Here is a 20,894-nt window from a genome sequence, read left to right on the forward strand (position 1 = left end):
ATGAAAAAATAGATTTAATAAGGTCATAATAAGGAGGGAATGTGCAGACGGTAGCTGGGGCCTGGGGGGGAGGCTCACAGGGCCCCATGGCTCTTGGGCATCTCTGAGAGGCAGGAGGGAGATGGGGAGAAAGGCACAGGCATCTGGCTGGCGGTGGGGCCAGCCAGAGGAGGAACAACAGCCCAGATACAGTGGCCACTGGAGAAAGCCTGTCCACCAGGCTCTGAGGTGGGCACCAGGCAGCCCAGCCTCGTGACACTGGCTAGGATGTCCCCCCAGCCCCCAGCCTCAATTTATCCAAGACTAAGCTCACATCTTTCCCCCACCCCGCTCCCCCTCCTATGACTCCATCTCACTGGCAGTGCCTGGGAGTCTCCCTTGCCCCCCTCCCACTCCTCACCCCTACACCCAGCCCAGCACCAAGCCCTGCCCGCTCTCCCTCCTCAACATACCTCACATCTGTCCCCTTCTCTCCATCCCTCTGCGGCTGCCTTGTCCAGGCCACCACCCTCTCCTGCAGCTCTCCCTGCCCCCAAGCCAGTCTCCACCTTATAGCCAGACCCAGCTTTCTCACCCAAATCTGAGCATTTCCCTTGCCTACTTAAAAACCTTCCACGCTCCCACTACCCGAGGGTGAAATCCAAGCTGCACAGGTGGCCCCCGGGGCCCTTCACAGTCTGGTGCCTGCTTCCTTTCCAGCCTCAGCAGAACCGGTAGAGCAAAAGGGTTCACACATGGGCTCTGGAACCACACTACCTGCCTCTGCCTCTTACTGGCTGTGAAACTGGGCCTCAGTTTGCTCATCTGTTCAATGGAAACGTTAGGGTGAACCACAGGCAACTGTTTCTTTAAGTCAACCTAACAGTAGCCACCTCACAGAACGGCTGGGCGTAATAACCTGAATACTGGTGAACATATACAGGTGCTCACCTGGAGTTAGCTGCCATATTACAATTGCTATCACCATCTTTTGATCTTCCCTACCCGGACACTGTCCTCCTCTTGCTTTCTACACACATACTCGCTCTGCACATGTTATTTCCTCCTGCTGCTCCATTTCCCTAGTCAACCAACCACCCTTCCTTGCAAGGGACTCCTCCAAGGAAGTCTTCCCTCACCCCTCACCCCTCAAGTCTGGTTAGGGCTCTCCTCTGGATTCCTGAAACAGCTACGTGGATTTGGCTTCCTTGGTGATCCCCCGAAGGGCAGTGACCCAACCTCGTCCCATCCAGGTGGCTTAGCAGGGCGCTACGTCAGGGTACAGGATGGAAGTCTGGAAGCTCCACCCCCGCCCCAGGCCTTGCCTGCCCGCCCCGCCCCGCCGCAGGGTATACTGGCCACGCCCCTCCCTGGTAGTCTCCGCCCAGCCCTCACCAGCACCCCCGACCCGGCCCCGCGGTACCTGTGACCGTGCTGGTGGCCGGCCGCGCGTGCAGCGCCACGTCAGGCTGCGGCACGGCCTGCGGGTGCAGCCCTGGCACCTGCTGCAGCTTGGGCAGCGACATGACGGCCTGGCTGCTGTCGGCCGGCGCCGGCGGCACGAGGAGCGGCTGCTGCGACGAGGCCGACGTGGGCGGCAGGTGAGGCGGCCGGATCTTCTCCGCCATCAGCTGCTCCTTGATCTTGTTAATCAGGACCAGGTTGTCCAGCTGCGGGCGGGAGAGGAGAGGTACTGAGGGGGCTTGGGCCGCCGGGCCACCCGCGAACCCCTCGCCCCTCGCCCCGCAGGCCGCAGCCAAAGCCCGGGGCAAAGCAAAGCAGCTCCGAGAGGGGGAGGGTGGCGGGAGGGGCGACGCTCCGTCTTACCTGGCTGGGCATGGTTGGAGGAGGGGGCCAGAAGTAGGGGTTGTTAAATCGAGGCTCGGCCATCCTGCGGGGAGAGAGCGACTGTCACAGGGAAGAGGGCCCTCCCCACCGGCCAGGGGCGAGCCCCCATCAGCTACACCCACTCAAGTCTGGGCCAGTGTCTGGGATCCCTGCCCCCGTGGGACCCTCACCCCGCAGCGGAGCCGGCCTCCTACCAGGCCCAGAGAACCACATCTCCAGGATGAAAAGTCTGGAATTCAGGTGTCCCATGGTGGGCCCCAGAGAGCAAAGGTCATATCCAAAACAGAGTACTCCCAGCCCCCCGCCCCCATCACCGTGATGCCCGCAGACCAATCCCTATTCCCCCGCCCCCCAAGGGCCCTGGGCTGCAGAGCCAACCCTATGGATTCCACACAGAAGCCTGCTGTCCAGAGACAAACTGAGAGGTCCTGGGGCAACTTTGTAAATAGCCACAGAGCAGAGGCAACTGCCCCTCCCTGATCCCTGCCTGTCCTCTGACCCCTGGCCCCATTAAAACACAGGGGGCAACTTGGGTCATCAGATACAGCCTTTCTGAAGGGCAATTTGGCAGGATGATTTACAGGGACCCAAATGATTACAGTATTGCCTTTTGACCAAAGAAACCGGTACCTCTGGAAAGTTATCCTCAAGAAACAAGCATGGCCAGAAACAAACATTTTCCCTACAAGGATGTGTCGGAACACAGTGCTTAAGGAGGGGGCTGAGGAGGCCTGAGGCTAGGGCAGTGTGGGGCTCTTCAGTAGAAGTATGTGAAAATCCGCCTGGTGGCCCTCACCTCTGGCAAGTTCCTGTGCAGTTAAAAGGGCTTTTCAACCAGGGCAGTATAAAGGGTGGGCCTTCAAAGCTATCTTTGTCTTCCATAGGGTTCAAGTCTTCCTGTGACCCTAGAGTAAGTCAAGAAGTGACTTATAGGGACCATGCTGGACAGAGGCATTCCATTAAGTCTTGCTCCCTATCAAATTTCTCTTATTTATCTCTCCCTTACAGAAATTACTAAGTACCTACTGGTATTGGTTGCTTAAATGGAACTGTTTCTTATGATAGGCAAGGCTGAAATGAAGTGCCTTTAACCTTTTTTCCTGGCCCTACAAGTGGGAGAAGCCCCTACTGGAATCACAGGCAGAGGGTTTCAGGAAAAAGCCCTCAATTAAGGATGCAACCTAATCAGAACACTTTAAGAAAGATCTTTTATATAAATTATCTCTTGTGATCTTTACTTGAGAAGTAGGCACAGGAGGTATTATCCCATTTTATAGGTGAAGAAACTGAGGCTTGGAGAGAAGGAAAGAGACCTGTCCAAGACCATAGGACTAGGGTGCCAGAGTCAAGACCAGAAATCAGATTTGCTCAAGCCAGTTCCTCTGGGGAACTTGCTTTGCAAACCCCAGTCCTTGGTGGAACAAATATCCACATGCAGACCACTCAATACCTGTATGCAAAAGTCCTTGCCTGTCACTCCCAGCCTGGGGGCCTGCTTGGGGTCCAAGCCTGGCCAGGCTGGGACTCAAGAGTATCCTCCTCTGGGTGGCTGGGGCAGCTCTAAACGCCCTCCTGCTCCCGCCACCCACAGAGACCAAGCTGCCCTTCTCTCCACCCATCCAACCCTGCCCATCCTTCACAACCCAATACCAGAAGCACTTCCTGCCTGGAGTTCTCCCTGACTGCTCCAGATCCCTGGAACTTCTCCTTTCAAAGAAAGACCTCAACACAATAAAAATAGTGAGAAGGCTGCCATTTACTAAGTACCCACCTCGTGCCAGGCATACTGACACCAAGAGGCAGGTACTCTTATCTTCCCCATTTTACTACTAAGGAAACTGAAGTTCAGAGAGGCGGAGTGACTTGGTCAAGGTCACACAGCAAGTAAGCAGAGAGCTGAGATTCCCATTCTAATCTGCCTGACTCCAAAGTCCAGCTCACCAGTCCCTTAGCTGTTCAGGGGGAAGGACAAAGCATGCTGACTGTAGGATTGTGAATATGTCCTGTCTTAGGATGGCACAGCACCCACTGCCCATCCACCCAGCAGCCTCAGACCTGTCCCTCCCTTGCTGTCGTCCACTGGGGAAAACGTGAAGGGGTCTGAGCTGTAAAGCCAGGGTGAGGAGGCTCCAGGGCTGAGGGGAAGAGGAGCTGGGGAGCTGCCTCAGAGAGGCCTGGGAATTGGATACATCTGTCTCGTTCAGCTTGGCATCCCCGGCACCCAGGCCCAGAAGGCGATCAACAACATGAGTTGTGTGACAGAATGAATAAATGAAGAAACAAATAATCAGAATTATTTTAAAGATAGTCGCACACAGTTATCTAGCACTGCTGACACTGTACAAAGCCCTCTATATCCAGCAGCATTCTCACCAGGGCCCCAGGAAGCAGGGAAAATCTTCACCCCCATTTCACAGAGGAAGAAGGTAGGGCACCAGGAGGGAAGCACTTGCTCCTGGCCACACGGATGGGGAAACAGGAGGGAGCGCTGCGCTGCAGTGTTGGGCACTGGCTCTCTGAGCCTCCGTTTTCCTCATCTGTAAAATGGGATTGAAACAGGCCACTCTGCTCCATTCCTGCCCTGGCCCAGGATTCTGCCCACTGTACCCGATTGTTCCTCAGACAGTTCTGGGGGAGCTGTCCTCTCCTCCTCTTCAGTTCAATGCCAAGTCAAGGCTTCCCCACACTCCACCATGGTCAGGGAGGTACGGGGTCCCATAGCCGGGATAGAGCATCCTCTCTGCCACTTATCAGGCCCCTGGTCAGCCAGGGACCACCCCTAACCCTGGTTGGGGAAGCAGGCACACAGAGGGGAAGGGTCTGCCCTGGGTCACGTAATCTAATCCACACAGCCTCTGCTTCATTTCTCTGTGTCCCTTCTCTTGCTGGGCTTAAGTTACTTAATGATTTGGTCAGTGACCCAGGTACTGGTGTACATCTACTGCGTGTGAGCGCAGGGAAGGCAGGCGGGGGCGGGAGGGAGCATCTGCTGAGCCCTTACTGAGTGTCAGGCCCATTGCCAGGTGTGCATCAAGAGCATCTCATGTGAGCCCCCCAACAAGCCTTCTAGGTGCGTGTGCACCTGTGCAGCCCGGGGACCCGCGTGACAGGGTGGCCGGGGCCGGGCTAAGCCACGCAGACCTTGTGTTGAGAGATTTTAAGCAGGAGAGAGACTGGTCAGATGTCTGTTTAGGACAGATGGACAAGGCAGAAGGGCATCCAGGCAGAGGCAATAGTTTGAGCAGACCTGGAGGTATGAAAGTACAAGGCAGGTTTGGGACAGTGGGCAGCCACCCACTGACACCAAAGAGAGCTGGAGAGTGGTGAGAGACCGAGGCCAGCCAGCAGGGCCGTGAATGCTCCTGGTGAGGAGGCATCAGGCAGTGTGCTAAGCCGGAGAGCCTGAAGCTTGGAGGACCGAGGTTAGAGGGAGGAGGCCGAGGACAGCACCTAGGGCAGAGGAGCCAGGCCGGCTAGGGCTGAGTGTCCACGCCGGACAGGCAGAGGAGACATGCTGGAGGTTGGGGAGGACATGCAGACTGGGCTTCATGCCCCAGACAGAAGCCAAGACTGTGCTTTGAGCCTCGAGACTCACAGCCCTGATCCTTGCAGTAGGGCGAGCAAGCTGTCATCCTGTTTTCCTTGCTCTGAGAGGTGAAAAAAGTTGGATGGGTCAATGAACGAAACACCTCCTAGAGCGCCCACCCACCCATCTGCCCATCCATTCGTTCTGGATACATCCTCTGGGCCAAACTGGGGACCAGTGCTGGGTAACCGAAGGCAAAGAGAAGAGCCCTGCCCTCTGGGAGCCCTGAGCTAAGGAAGGAAGCAGACACGTGACCCACAAGAAGAATTTTTGCCTGTGAGGCCTGCCGCATGCCACCAGGGACCTCCATGCAGTCAAAGCCGAAGGGCTACCTTCTAGTCCTGTCCTTCAGGGCCTCCCGGCCACCTGGGCCCTTTGAGAAGATCTGTGTGCCGTGAGCCCTGGGTTCCTCATCTTCTCAGTCTCTTTCCCAGCTCCCACCCCGCACAGCCTGGGCTCCTCAGGGTGGGCGGGAGCTCCTCTCTTCCACTAGCCTCAGTCCCTGGGTGGCCCATCCACTCTAGGACTTTAAATACCAGCCAACCCCCAGGTCTCCACCCCCAGACCAGGCTGCCCCCTGGAGCTCCAGGCCCACCTTCCGGTTACCTCCCTGACCACTCATGGGCTGCTCAGACTCAGCAGGCCTGAGCTGGACTTGGTCTTCCCCTAGGATATGTACTCCTCTAGCGATCCCCTCTCAGCGGGGCATCGCCATCTGCCCAGATGGTCCTGCCACAGACACTCATCCACAGCACGTCCCCTCCCTCCCCTCCCAGCTCAGATACACCAGCAGCCACGTCTTCGGGATTCCATTTCCAAACTCTCTCTCAAATCCACTCCATCATCTTCACAAGTCCTAGCTACTATCCCCTCACCTGGACCATGGAACAACCTGCTTTATTTGGAGCCCGGTGCACCCAGGTTCAAATCTTGGCTCCAAAACACCAGCTGTGTGATCTTGGGCAAGTCACTTGCTCTTGCCCCCCAAGTCAGGGATGAGCAGCCCAAAGCACAGGATGGAAAGAAAGGATCAGGGAGGACTTCCCAGCGGAGGTGATACGTGCTTTAGGTCTTAAAGGATGAGTGGGAGTTAGCCGGGCAAAGAAGGAGTGGGGAGCATTCCTGGCAAAAGCAGCAGCCTGCGCAAAGGCCCAGGGGTGAGAAGCGACACAGTGCGTGAGGCGAGCTAAAGTGATCAGTGTAGACCGGGAGACAGGACATGAGGCTAGAGCCAACGGCCAGGGTCAGACCTAGAAAGCTGGTTCCAGAATCTGAGGCCTGGAGTCTGGACTTGAGGCAGGAGGTGACGGGACAGAATCTGTGGTTTAGAAAGGCCCCTCTGACTGCTGAGTGTTGACGGGCCTGGAGAAGCCAGGAGAGGAGACACTGAGAGGGAACTGGTCGAAGGCCCCCAGGGAATGGAACGGAGATGAGAGGCGGGGGCTACCCTGGGCCAGGGAAAAGGGTGACCAAGGAGGCCTGGCTATTTGGTTAGAGCTGGAGGCCAAGGAAGCATGCAGGTTGCCCTCCAAGGTGTGGCCCAGGAGGTCCTCTGGACACCGACGCAGACAGACGAGTCACAGGAACATGCAGACAGACAGCACCAAACTCCAACAGGCCACATCTGTGGTCCCAAACATGGACAGATGGGGACATGGCAACTCCCATGGGCAGGACCCCACAGCCACCAGGACAGAGTCACAGGTGGATGCTATTACAGGAGGATGAGCGCACACAGCCCCCAGGCAGACCCGGAAGGAGGCAGTGAGGGGCACTCGGGGAAGTTGGGATGAACATGATTGCCTTATTCCCCCGAAGAACAAACCCCTCATTGACAGATTTCAACCTGGAATCACAGGCTCCTTACCTAGAGTGTCCTTTCCCACTTGGTGAACTTCTACTCATCCTTCAAGACCCAGCTCAAGTGTTCCCTCTTCTACGGAGCTTTCCCTGAACCCCCAGTCAGTCACTTCCTCTGTGTTCCCAACAGCACCTTGTATATGGGAATAACAATAACAGTAATAATAATAAATGGCAGCTACCATTGGTTTCAGCACCTACTACTTGCCAGGCACTGTGCTGAGTATGTTACACGCATCATGTCACTGAATTTTCCCAATGGCCCTGTGAGATGTACATTTAACAGAAGAGGAAACTGCAGCTCAGAGAGGTTGACCAACTTGCCCAAAGTCACACAGCTAGCAAGTGATGGAGTTAGGACACCACCCAGATCTGGTGAAGCACTACAGGGCTGATCACACTCTGGTGCGGCCATGTTTCCCTGGATGACTTCCCCACCAGACTGTGAGGTCTTCACAGGTAGAAGTGGTGCTCATTCACCTCTGCCATTCCAGCATCTAGTCCAAGGGGGTCTCAGAAACTCTTTGTAGAATGAAAAAGCACAATAATACCGACTACCTTTTCCCAAACACTTAAAATAGGCCAGGAATGGTAGCAGGGCATTTTACAGCCATTATTTTATTGTTGCAATAGACCCATTATACATATGAGGAAACTGAGGTCCAGAGAGGTTAAGTAGCTTGCCTTAGGTCACAGAACTGAGTCTGGATTGGGAACCAGGTCTATCCATCACCCTTTCCCAGGACGGTGGCCTCTGAGGCCAGCCTAGCAAGCTCCACAGAGGGGCAGAAGGGGCAGGGGCACTGAGGAAAGGGCACACCAGGTGCCAGGCCCTGCCACCTGGGGAGGTTCAGGCCTAGACAAACAGACACAAAAAGAAAATGGACAGCCCAAGGGGGAATGTGATTAGCCTTGCCCACTGCAGGACAGCAACTTTTGTCCCACCTACCCCATCCCCAGACCAGCCCAGAGACATTAAAAAATGAGATCTGCCCAGACCTCATGGCCACAGGGGAACTAGCTCCCAACAAAGCAAATGGGAGAGAGCAGGACCCAAAACTGTCCGGATACTATGATTACAAGGAGGCAAAAATAAAAACCTGCGTCAGAAAAAGCTGCAGGGAACCACGCCCAGAGGGAGGCTGGGAGCACTAGGGGAGGCGGCTAGAGCTGATCTGGTTTTTTGTCTTCATTTCTCTAATTTCCAGATACTCTGCAATGTTGTTGTTGCTTTTATAATGAAAACAATAAATTTACTCTTAAAAAAAGAGAAAGAAAGTGGTTAGTAGCCAAGGGGGCGGGGGTAATAGATGGAGGGTCTGGAGGCAGGGAGGAACAGGGGGGATCAGGGTCAGGGATGGTGGGTACTCAACTGACTGTCGCATGCCTGGCCCTGCACAGGCCCCATCCTCCAGGCACATATGACCTGGTGGGTCATGGCAGATGTCGGCAAGGGCTGCCTGGCTGAGGTGAAATTCAACTGGCACTTTGAAGCTGGTCAGGGTTCCACAGGGATTATCTCCACACCTTCCCTGCCCTGGTCCGGGCCCCTTTCTGCTCTGGCCTCAGCTATCGCAAGAGCCTCCTCCCAGGGACCCTCACCTCTACCCACACGACCCATTCCATTCTCCTACTGCAGTCACTGTGATATTTCTAAAATACAAATCAGATCACAACATTCCCCTACTGAAAACCTTTGATGGCTCCGTCCTTCCCTCCAGACAAGGTCTGGACTCCTTAGGCCTTCCATGCCTGGCCCTTGCTGACCTCTTTGGCCTCAGTGGTTATTTCTGCCTTCCACTCTGCCCAGCCAGACCGAGCGCTCCCCCAGTGCTCCACTTCCCTTCTCACTTCCTCACCTCTCCCTGGAACCCTCTGCCCTCCCCATTTCACTGGTCAACTACAACTTATTCCTCAGGCCCCAGTTTACAGGCCACTTCCTCCTGGAAGCCTTCCAGGACTGCTAGGCTATGTTGGGTGCCTCTCCTCTCTGCTCCCTTTGTGCCCTGCATGTTCATCATCAGACCCTTGGCAGTCCATTTTCTGCCTGTTTTCTCGTCCATCTCTGCTGTTGGACATGCTCTCTGTCAGGGCACAATCAAGGCTGAGTCATTTACCTTTAAGCCAAAAAGTACCTGATAAATGTTTGAATGAATGAATAGTCTAGGTAGAGGGAACTGAAAGTGTCTTGGCCTAGATAGAGGAAAGTCCCCTCCCCCTCCTGAGTCCCCTCCCACCACTCTGGCACTATGTTGTCCCCTGTGTTATATTCTTCCCTATTTTCTGTATCTAAGCCCTATCTTCTTAATTGATCTGAGAAGAGGCTGTGTGCTGTAGAGACTAGCAGACCAAAAAAGTTGTTAACAGCTAATAAACACAGAAAATGGTTCTGCTTCCCTAGCAGTGAAAATTAAATGAGCTTCACATGTTAAAATAGCAAAAAGCAATATGAAAATGATAATACTCAATGCTGGTGAGGGTATGGTGAAATGGCACTCCCATGCACTATTTCTGGGAGTGTAAACTGGAACAAACATTTCCGAAAACAATCTGGCAATAACGTGTCATGAGCTCTATAAAAATTTTCAGACTTCCTGGCCTAGCGATCCTATTCTTGGTCATCTGTCCCTAGGAAATACCCCAAATATAGACGAAGTTTTATGCACAAAGCTGTTTGCTTCAGTGGGTTTTTTACAGTAGCAAAAACCTGGAACAGCCAAAATTTTAAACAATATGGGGATGGCTCTGTAAATCATGTTACACAGTGATAGTCTACAGTCGTTGATAATAGCCAATGTTTACTGTCATTGCAATGACTCATTTAACATACATATCAACCTTACAAAGAACTGAGGCACAGAGAAATTAGGTTACTTGCCCAAAGTCAAGCAGTGTGTATACGATGTGAACTCAGAAAGTCAGGCTCCGGAGCCCATGTTTTCCACCCTGATACCACATCCATTAAAAAGAGGGATTAAAACCACCCTGCAGTCATTTAGGAAATACTTATGATACAACATTAGTTGGGGGGAGGAAGGGAAGAGTTTAAAATTATTTGTATAGATAGAGCAATGACATCTATATAAAAACCGGGTGCTGAGGGAAAAGATAGGAAGGAAACACCAAAATGCTAGCAGTGGTGTGTTTCGGGCTTGGGGTGGGGACAGAAATGGGGGTGGGTTTTGGTTTATTTCATTTCCCTCTTCTCCGACTTTTCTGAAGCATGGCTACATGACTTTTTAAGGAATATTTTTAATAAAACTAAAGGTTCCGCTAGCTTTGGCCAAGACACCCCAGCCTCTGCCTATGGCCCCACTAGGATCCTGGCCTCGGGCCCTGCAGGTTTACCCAGGAGGAGAGAGGGGCTCAGAGAGAGTCAGGGGCTTGTTCAAAGTCCCACAGTGAGCCTCGAGCCCTACCCCAGACCCCAGCCAGAAGTGCAGTCAGAGAGGGACTCCCCTGCCTATCTGGGGACTTCGGGAGCCAAAGCCAAACAAAGGAAAGCCTGCCCACTCACTCTCCTGCTTAAAATCCCTATTGGGTTGCCATAACTTTTGGGGTGTAGTTCAAACTCCCCAGGGTGGCCCAGGGCCTTTGCTAAGGAGGCCTTGCTGGCCACATGCATCCCTCCCTCCAGCCTCACTAAACTACCTGCAGGTTCCCAAAACAAGTTGCTCTCATGCCACCGTGCCTTTCTTTGCACAGGCTATGCCCTTCCACGTGGGGGGACCATCATCCAGTTGGAACCTTGTCAGATGCCCATCAGCCATCAGAAGTCAGCTGAGGTGTCACTGCCTAGAGGAAACCTTCCTGATCGCCAGCCCTATCCTTGGCTACATTTGCAGTCTCTCCCCTGAGCTCCCACAGCCTCCTGGGCTCCCCTTACCTAAGCACGCATCCCCCTACCCTAGAATTTCCTGATAACTTATCTGTCCAATCCCCCAGGTGTCAGTGAGATCAGGGCTTGGTTACAACCCTATATCCAGACTCAGTGGCACAGCTCACCCAGCTCTTCCTTCAGGTCTCAGCTGAAGGTCACTCTCCGACCCTCTCCTGTTACACATGCCTGTGGCCCCCTGCATTCCCCCTACCCCACCTCTGTATCACGCCTCTAAACACTGCCTCCAGCCACGACCCTCAAGGACAGGGCCACTGCTGCAGCCCCAGAGCCTAGCACCGGCCACATAGTAGGTGCTCAATTGCCTAGTTCACTCTAGCTGCTCAATAATGTTCACTGAGGGAACCCATGGGAGGAGGGGGTCTGTCCATGCGGGTCTTGAAGATGGGGAAGTCTGCCAGGAGAGCAAGAGGGTAGAGAGCGAGCAGAGGGGCATGTGTGCTAAGACATGGAAAGCTGCTAGCTTCCTAGGACAGAAAAGCTTTCTCAAAAATGGCCCCTGCCCCAGGGAGGGGCAACAAGTTACTGCTGGGGTATGGCTGAGCTAGGGGCGGGGGTGGCTCCTGGGAAGACGAGCTTATCCCATTGAGGATGAACAAAGACTGCATGAAGGTGGGACTTACTGATGGCAGGAAGGGGAGATGTCAGGAGAGAGATGCCAGGGAAGGGCAGGCTGGGTGGGAAGAAATGCATGTGCAAAGGCCCCAAGGCAGGAAAGCATGTGGCTTCGTGTTTGGTCTGGTGTGGGCCCAGTGCAGGAATTCACAGGGGAAGGAGGGAAAAGTTGCTGGGGCAGTTAATAAAGGGCCAGAGTTCCAGGAGAAAGCACTTGGATGAAATGCCACGCGGGGCCATGTTCAGGGGTCCCTGAGCCAGGAAAGGCCATGGTCAAGGTTTTCAACAGACAGGTCATCAGGGGCCCAGAAGGATGGCCTGGAAGGGACAAGCAGGAGATGGTCTAGGAGAGGGAAGCTGAGGTTTCCCACCTTCCCAGCGCTTTGAGACCCCCATGTGCTCAGTTTTCCTCCCATGACCCCTCTGGCCTCCATGTGGCCCCAACTCCACACAGCCAGAGCCCTGAGTCCCATTTGCTGCCCCCCACCCCACCCCCAGTACCCAGGCCAGCCTCGGAAACTTGTTCCTGGGAACTTCCTGGAGGAACTAGGCTCCTGAGGGTCCTGGATCCAATTAGGCTGGCTTTCCACAGCCCTGCAGGGCTGCGGAGGGCCATTTTCATTGTGATGATGGGGCTGATCAGAGCAGGCAGGGGCTGCTGTGTGCACCCTGGTAAATGGGAACTGGATGTTGTCCCTTCCCCTCCTGTCCCTCCCCTCTCCTACCACCAGCCACTCAGAGACACCCGGGGAGGTGACCCTCTCTGGGAGTCCCAGTGCCTTCACCAGGCAACGGGCCATGACCGCCTTCTCAGGGCTGAGGACATTCTGCAGGCTTTGAACACATGCCTTTCTCTGCTTCCATTTCCCCTTGGGTCTCCCAGCTCCCATCCCCACAGGGAACTCCTTCTGCCAGGGTGAAATGACAATAATAATGTATCACTGAGCACTTCTTCCATATCAGGCACTATTAGGTGCCTTACAAGTATTTCTCACTCAGGCTCCTAACGACCCTGTGAGGTGGATGCTGTGAACACTTCGAAATATAACACACATTCAGAAAGATGCCTGGAACAAAAATGAGCAGCTCAATGACTTACTACCAAGCACACATCCAGGGGGCCCAAAAGCCCCCACCCGTGTCCCTTCTCGATTGCGGTCCTCGCATCCCCCAAAGGTCCCACCCTGCTGGCTTCCAGGGCAATCTCTCCCTTGCTTAGGGTCAGGAATGAGGCTCAGAGAAGATGTAACCTGCCCAGGGTCGTGCGGCTGGTGAGGGCAGGAGTTGGACGCCTCTCCCATCTGCTTGCTGTGTGACCTTTAGCAAGTCCATTTCCTCTCTGGGCCTTTGTTCCTTCCTCTATAAAACAAAGAGATTGAACTAAATCACAGCCTGGATTCTTGGACCCTCTGAGGGGCAATGTGGCCACTGACGGGTTAAAAGTAAAGATTCTGGAACGAGACAACCTGGATCAAAGCCCCAGAGACTGTTACCAAACTGGGATGATAAAGGTATGGCCTCAGTGTCTTTGTGAGGATTCGATGAGTGAATACGTAACAAGTCTTTAGAACAGTGCCTGGTACACAGTAAGGATTCAGTGTTGGTCGTTGCTGTTTTGTCATTAGGTTCTCCGAGGCACTTGGGAGACTTTCCCAACATTTCAAAGACCCACATGGAAATGTGACCAACCAGAGACATCACCTGGGCTGGGGGGCGGTGGATGCGACAGCTCAGGGAGCCTTTCAGACCCCACAGGGGCTGCTTGGCAGACCACTGGAGAGCCAAGTCTGGGATTACGCAAAGCAAGAGAGCCAGCTGCTGAACCCCGGCTGTGGCCTGGCCCCCGGGAGCTTTCTAGACAGGTCCTAGGGGTCCCAGGCCGGGAACCCCCAGCAGGTGATCAGAGCCTGTCCTCATGCTGTATCTCAGGACCCCTGGGGTGGGCAGCCTGTGGGGCCGGACAGACAGGGCTCAGGCCCAGGGTGGAGGCCAGCAGGTAGAGTGGGCCCTGAGCAGGGCCAGGCAACAAAGGGAAGGTTGGGCTGGTCAGAGAGAGGGACGGAGAGGGCCTGAGGTGGACATGTGGGTCAGGGTCGAGGCCAGGGAAGACTACTACTACTACAGGCCCTGGCAGGCCAGGCCCACCTCCCCCAGGTCTCAGGGCTACCGCCTTCTCCATGTTCCTTGGTTTCCCACCTCGGGGCCTTTGTTCCAGCTGTTCCCTCTGCCTGGAATGCCCTCACCTGGAAAACTTCAAGCCAGTTCAGCTATCACTTCCTCCCAGAAGCCCCTCTCCCCTACACACACGATTATAGTCACTGGTTATAGTAAATCTAAAAGCACCACTTTCCTCATCGTAGGAAAGTGGTTCCTTTCCAGCAGTTACCAGAGTCTGTAATCATATCGTCATTTGTGTTTGTCTAATGTCTCCCCGACCAGGGCAGGAACGATATCAGTTTTCCCCACCTCTGTCCCCAGCATGGAGTATGGGCCCTGGTATATAGTAAATGCTCAAGAAGTCCTGCTGAGTGAAGGTGGGAGGTCCAGGCAGGCTGCAAGCAGATCTGGGCAGGGTGTGGGCACACACAGCTGCATGGGTGTGCAGGAGGCACTGTGTGCAAGGCCAGAACGGGAGGCTGGTGTAAGAGGCACCTACGTGTAAAACACACATATGCATGAGTATGCCTGTGTGCAGGTGATAAACATGGAGTGTACAAGAGTGTGGAAGTACACGAGGAGGGGCAGGCAGGCAGCTGTGTGTTGTTTCCTGGCAGGTGCACACGGGTATATGAACATGTGTGTAAGCTGTGGGTGGCAGGAGTGCATACACGTGCTTCTGTGTGATGTGTGTGTATCACACGTGTGGACTTGTCTCCTGAACTCCTGGCTCCTACAGGCCCAGTTTGGGGCACCTCTGGTGGTGTTTCTGAAATAGCAGGGGAGCACCTCAAACTGGCAAAAGTGAGGCAGGGGGAGCAGGGTCAAAGGTGGAAGCGGAATGGCTGATAGTACGAATGTGTGCAAGTGTGTGTTATTTGAGTGTGTCTGGGGGGGAGTGCCCGTCCCAGCCAGGCGTCCTCCCATTGAACCCCAGAACCTGAAATGGCTAACCTGTCCCCTCAAGGAACATGAAGCCTTTGCCCAAAGCTCAGAGAAGGACTCAAATGGTAGGGCCCGCCTGCCAAGGATATCCTGCCACACGGATGAGGCAGGGACAAGGGAGGACGCTTTGGGCCCCAGAGCCAAATCCCTTGGCCTTCCCCACACACCTTATCCATTCAACACACCGCTCCGCCCCATCCCCGAATCCTACCAGCCTCCAAAGCCCAGCGCCAGCCCTGGTTCCACGAAGCCAAACCCACAGCCCCCAACCTACTTCCACTCCACCCACCTCTCAATCCCACCCAAGTCCAGGTGGGGCGCTGCGCCCTCTGCAGCCCTGCACCTCGAGGAGTGTTACCTCCATTGTGAAGACGAGGAGGCCGATGCAACAGAGGGAGCAGCTCCCCAACCAGGGCTGTCGTTGCCTTTGAACCCCAAGGCACATATTATGGCAGCCTGTCGGCACCTGAGGAGAGGAAAGCCCACCAGGCAAAGCGTCGGGAGGTGTGGACAAGGCCTTCTCCTCTCCTTTCCCGCTGTAGTTTCCCCAATGGACAGACTGAGGTTTGGCTGGATAATCTGTGAGGTCCACCTCTCCTCAATTAGTGTGTGACTTTAGATCTCAAATGGTTCTCCACGAATTGGGTATACATGCAGCTACATGGAAAGATAACTGTCCTCTTTCCCCCAGTACACCAAGCCTTTCCAATACCCTGGACAAGGGCCTAGCACAGTGCTACAGAGACAGGAGGAGCTTGGGATGCATGTACGCTCGATGCCCGGTCATACATTCAACACTGGGCACCGAGGAGGCCTGCCCTCAGGGACCTCACAACCCAGTGGGGAGAAAGAAGCTACTGAGTCATGAAACTATAAGGTGAAAAGCACTGGGAAACCGTAACACTAACATCACTTCCCAAGTGTTATTCACAGGGGGAGGTGCAGCACTTCACACTATAAAGAAGACCTTTCCAGCAATGACAATTGTCTGGCAAAGGGAGGCTAGGGGGCCTGGTGAGGAGGGAACTCCCTGCCACTCTAGCTGAGATCAGAGGCCCTTTTGTCAAGGATGTGGGAAGGGAGTTCCCGCTCTGTGCAGGGATCAGGTGAAGCTGGGCTTCCCCTCACCAGCTGTGGAATTCTAAGGCAGAGTCCCAGAGTGCTGGGTTCAAATCGCACAATGTGCCTGTTGAGCTCTGTGAACTTGGGCAAGTTACCTAATCTCTCTGGGCCTCCATTTCCTTGGCTGTAAAATGGGAGTAATAACAATGAGGATTAAATATGTCAACATTTATAAAGCCTTTTGGAACACGGCCTGGCACAGTGTAAGCACTCTGGGCCACTAAATAAGTAAGGCAGTGAGAGCTCTTTGTAAAGGGTCTAAGTCCCAGATTGGATCAAGTGCAGACTCCAGTGTCAAAGGTTCTGAGGCGGAAATCTTCTTAGATGCTAAGGTTCTGAGATTGAAAGAGACTAGGATTCTTAGATCCCATGATTTAATCATCTCATTATTTCCTGACAACAGCCCGGAGCCTCCCAGGGGAGGAGAGGGCAGAGCTTGGTGTCACTTCATCTCCCAGGGACTGCCCTGAAGCCAGGGCTGCCGCCACACCTGGGCTCCCCGGCATCTCCTCACGTCCAACAAAGCCACAGCCACCCCGTCCTGGACCCACCTGCCCACTCGCCTGCATGGGGTTTAAGCACGTGCCAGCTGTGCGGACAGGCAAGAAGTGCAAATAAACAAATACACCAGGAAGTTTCAGATACTGATAAGAGCTGCAAGGGCTGATGTGACAGTGGGAAGCTATCACAGAGCAGGTGGCCAGGGAAGCCCCAGCTGAGTCGAAACCTGTAAAACAAGAAGGCGCCAGCCGTGCAAGCATTCCAGGTCGGGGGTGGATGTGCAAAGGCCCTGCCAACAGGCTTTGTAAATTTGAGGTGCAGAAAGAAGCTGGTGTGGCTGGAAGTGGTGAGACTGGGGGGTAGAGGGGGAGCTGAGGTGGAGCGGTGGGCAGCCCCGGTCCATAAAGGGCCTTGTAGGCCCTTAAAGGACTTTGGATTTTTGTTCTTCAAAATGCCTAGGAAATATTAAAAGAGTTTCAGCAGGGGAATGACAAGGCTAAGCAAGGCTTTCAGGGTCCCCAGATCATTGGGCTCATTCTGAAACCAGCACAATGGTTTTCAAAATCAAGGTAGGGCCTGAGGCGGTAATCAACAATCCTTCTAACTCAGTTGGTGTACACTGAGCTCCTACTGCATGCCTGGCCACGGCGGGGAGACATCACAGACACCCTTGTGTTCGTTCCCAACAAGCCATGAGAGAGTCATAGAGATTACCCCATTTTAAAGATCAAGAAATCAAGGCTCAGAGAGGGGAAGAATGTGCCCAAAGTCACACGAGCCATACACCACACTGTACAAACTGTAAAGACAAATGGATCTTGGTCCCAGGACGCAGATTCACCATCATGGTAGTGGTATTTTCAAGCCCCTGCTTCTCCAAGAGACCTTCCCTGGGGACTCATGTAGGCACCCATGGATACTGCCCTAGCTAATGGTTTCTGCACCCTGTTAGCTTTGGAGCCCTGAAGGACTGTCCTTGTATTTCACACGGCTGTCCGACCTGGGGAGGTAAGCTAGGGATTGGCTGCCTGGACAGATGAACAGATGAACGTATGGATGGATGGATGGATGGGACGGCAGATGGATGACAACTGAAATGACTAACCAATAAACTAATGAATGTACAATGAAAGAATAAAAGAATAATCTAGCAAACTAATGAATGAACTAATGGATGGAGATGAATGAATGAATGAATGAATGGAGGAAGGAAGGGAGGGAGGGAGGGAGGAAGGAAGGAAGGAAGGAAGGAAGGAAGGAAGGAAGGAAGGAAGGAAGGAAGGAAGGAAGGAAGGAAGGAAGGAAGGAAGGACTCTCACTTTACAGAGAGGCAGGGAAGTGTCTGCCCAGGGAAGGGCTGGGGCCAGAATAGCTTCAGACCCAGTCCACACCTCACCCACACAGGAAGGAAGGAAGGAAGGAAGGAAGGAAGGAAGGAAGGAAGGAAGGAAGGAAGGAAGGACTCTCACTTTACAGAGAGGCAGGGAAGTGTCTGCCCAGGGAAGGGCTGGGGCCAGAATAGCTTCAGACCCAGTCCACACCTCACCCACACACCAGGGGCCATCTTGCCCCCATCCCCCAGACCACAGACAGCCTATTCCTCAGCCCCCGGGACAAAGCCATGCCTCTGCCAGGTGCTGGCCATTATAGTGCCCGTGGCCCCATCACCATAACCACCAGCAAGCAGTGGAATCTGGCGGGAGGTAGAGTGCTTCACTCTCCCTCTGAGTGTCTCACAGACAAAAGAAGACAGGAGATAGGCCCCGCTCCTAGCTGGGACCCAAACTGCTGGGTGACTTCAAGCCCGTGGCTGCCCCTCTCTGAGCCGAGATGACCTCTCAGGGCCTTTTCAGCTCTGACATTCTTTAAGGGGTGGGCTTCTAGATTTTTTACACAGTCACTGGGGTAAGCAGAAGAATTTGAAAGATCAAAAACTAGAAATTGGGAAAGATACCTGTCCACAAGTACCAAAGTCCACCCAGGAAAAGGCTCCCTGGACAAGGAGGAGTCCGGAAGCTTGAGTTTAAGCCCTCCTCTATCACTGCTCAACCTCTCCAAGCCTCAGTTTCCTAAATTTTAAAATGGGGTTAAGTATCCCCCACCTTGACAATTTCACCTGAGTTTCTGGGAGAACCTGATGTGATAACAATCATGCACTACACTGTGCAAATTGTAAAGTTCCCTCCCCCCAGGCAGGACTATGATGGTGGTGGGCTGGGGTAGGAGTGAAGATGGACATGCTGTCCCATTCCAGTCCAGTTCTGTCCAAAATGACTCCTCCAGGGGTCAGACCCCCAACAGAGAACGGTGGAGAGAGCCCAGATGTGAAAACCTGAAATCTGAGTCCCTGTCTCAGCTCTCCATCTAACTGGCAGTGTGACTTTGGGAAAATCACTTCCCCTCTCTGGACTTCGGTTTCTCCAACAGAAAAATGCCTGGCTTAGTACCCTCTGGCTCAGACATGCCAAGTTCTGCAGCCCTGAATCCCTAAGCCCCAGGCTTCAACCCCTGGCTCTGCCTGAAGTGAGCTCACCCTGCCCTGTGGAGCCAGGACACAGACCAGGAGTGACAGGAGGGGTCTCCCCTCCAGGAGACCTTGGGGCAGGGTTTAGACAGGCTTAGGTCCTCCCAGGACAGACAAACTTTCCCAAAAGGGAAAGACCACACCCAACCAAGGCTGCCCAGGTGCCTTGGACAGCGCCAGCCACCCCAGACCTCGTGGGCCTGGCCTTCAGAACACTTCTGTAGCCTGAAAGCCAGCAAGCCCTGACCTGTCCAGAGAGATACTTCAGGAACTTCACCCAAGTCCAAACTGCCTCCAACAGGGAGCCTCCAGGGCAGGGCAGGGGCGGCAGAGGGGATAAGAGCACACCCCAGGGAAGAAGCTCAGACGACCACCACCGGACAACCTCTCCTGGCCCCTCCCCTCAGACAGGTCCCACCGGGGCTGCCGGCCTGCACCCAGCCAAGAGCCAACCACCTGGGGGCATTCACCACCAGAAGCCACCTACCAGGGCCAGGAGGCCCACCAGGTCGGGGAAGGGTCTCTCCAACTGCCGAGCACACTTGCCCAAGGGCTCAGGGAGCTACCGCAGCACCCAGGGCAGGATTTCCGCCTACAATGGGGCCCCGGCCACCCATGAAGGAGACAGGCCCACCCCACCCCCAGCTCAGAGCTCTGAGGGTTCCACACTGCTCCAGGGCAGGGTGGGGGAGAGCAGGATTACTTCCTCATGCCGAGGGTCTTAGTTGGAAACCCAGGGCCCACTCAGAGCCCCTACTGCCAACCTCCTCCTCCAAATCTGAGAATATAGTTCCTTACAATGCCGTTTTACACGGCCTCTTCCAAAAGACATTTCCTAGTCCCCCGAAACCCCCGTCCCCAATCCTCCACATCCCCCCCGCAGCTCTGGGGAAACCGGCAGTTAACTTTTTCCCAAAAATCCCGCAGAGGCAGCTGGCTGGGGGGAGAAATGCGCCCCGAGATCCTTTCGCGGCATTTCACCGCCTTCCAAAAGAAAAAAAAAAAAAAAAAAACTAAAAAAAAAAAAAAAGAAAACTTTCGGAGTTAACTTTAAATTCCCAACCCTCCCCCCAAAATCGCCCAGCGGCTTCCTTTTTTTTTTTCTCTCTCTCTCTTTAAAGTGCAATTGCATTGTGTCTCACCTCCCCGAAAGGCTCGCGGCTCTCGCCAAAGAAAAGGAAAAAAGCCAACCCTTCGGGTGCCCCCTCTGCTTCCAGCCGCCTCTCCCACATTCTCAGACAGTTTTATTAAAATTTTCAGACAAAAGAAAAACAAAAATGGCAGCCTGGCTTATTTTTAAAACAGGACAGGGACGCCATATTCTGCAGATCTGCAAAAAAAGGGAGAAATCCGGCACTGGCCGCTCCACCCGGCCGGCTGCAAAGTGCGCGAACCGCGTCGTTTGCAATCCGTTTATTTGCATTAAGCCCCATGAATCATTGTTTACCGGAGAATTGCAGCAGGTTTGAATAGCCCGGCTTAAGAAAACACACACACGCGCGCACACACACACACACACATACACGCAACACGCACACTCGGAGAGCAGACCAGACACACCGCCGGAGACACTTCCTACCCCGCGCGCCGCCACCGCCGCCGCTCCGGGCCGGGCCCGAGGTGCAGGCGGCCCCGGGCCCTCTGAGCGCCCCGGCCCGCGCGGCCGGCCCCCCGCCCGCAACTCGGCGCAACTTTCCCGCGGGCGGGCGCCTGCCGCCGCCGGGCCCGCTCCCCGCGCTCCGGGCCCGCACGGACCTGGCTGTGCTGGCGGCGGCTCCGGGACGCGGCCGCAGCCCCGCGCCCGGCGGCCCGAGTAGGGCCGGGCTGGGGCTCCGGCTCCGGGCTCCGGCTCCGGCTCG

At 54.5% G+C, this 20,894-nt stretch overlaps 1 protein-coding gene across 1 annotated transcript in view; it reads right to left on the reverse strand.

Moving 5' to 3' along the window:
• The window catches only part of ZNF362 (zinc finger protein 362), a 38,196-nt gene extending 17,302 nt beyond the window's left edge, over window positions 1-20,894 (reverse strand). Inside the window, exons 1-4 of the mRNA XM_007125058.4 lie at window positions 20,791-20,894; window positions 7,281-7,406; window positions 1,807-1,870; window positions 1,403-1,649 (exon numbers count right to left, since the gene is read on the reverse strand). Of these exons, the coding sequence (XP_007125120.1) occupies window positions 1,403-1,649; window positions 1,807-1,870; window positions 7,281-7,318 (349 nt within the window). The 5' untranslated portion in view covers window positions 7,319-7,406; window positions 20,791-20,894. The remainder of the gene's footprint in view (window positions 1-1,402; window positions 1,650-1,806; window positions 1,871-7,280; window positions 7,407-20,790) is intronic.

This window comes from Physeter macrocephalus, chromosome 3 (assembly GCF_002837175.3).
Source record: "Physeter macrocephalus isolate SW-GA chromosome 3, ASM283717v5, whole genome shotgun sequence".
NCBI lineage: Eukaryota > Metazoa > Chordata > Mammalia > Artiodactyla > Physeteridae > Physeter > Physeter macrocephalus.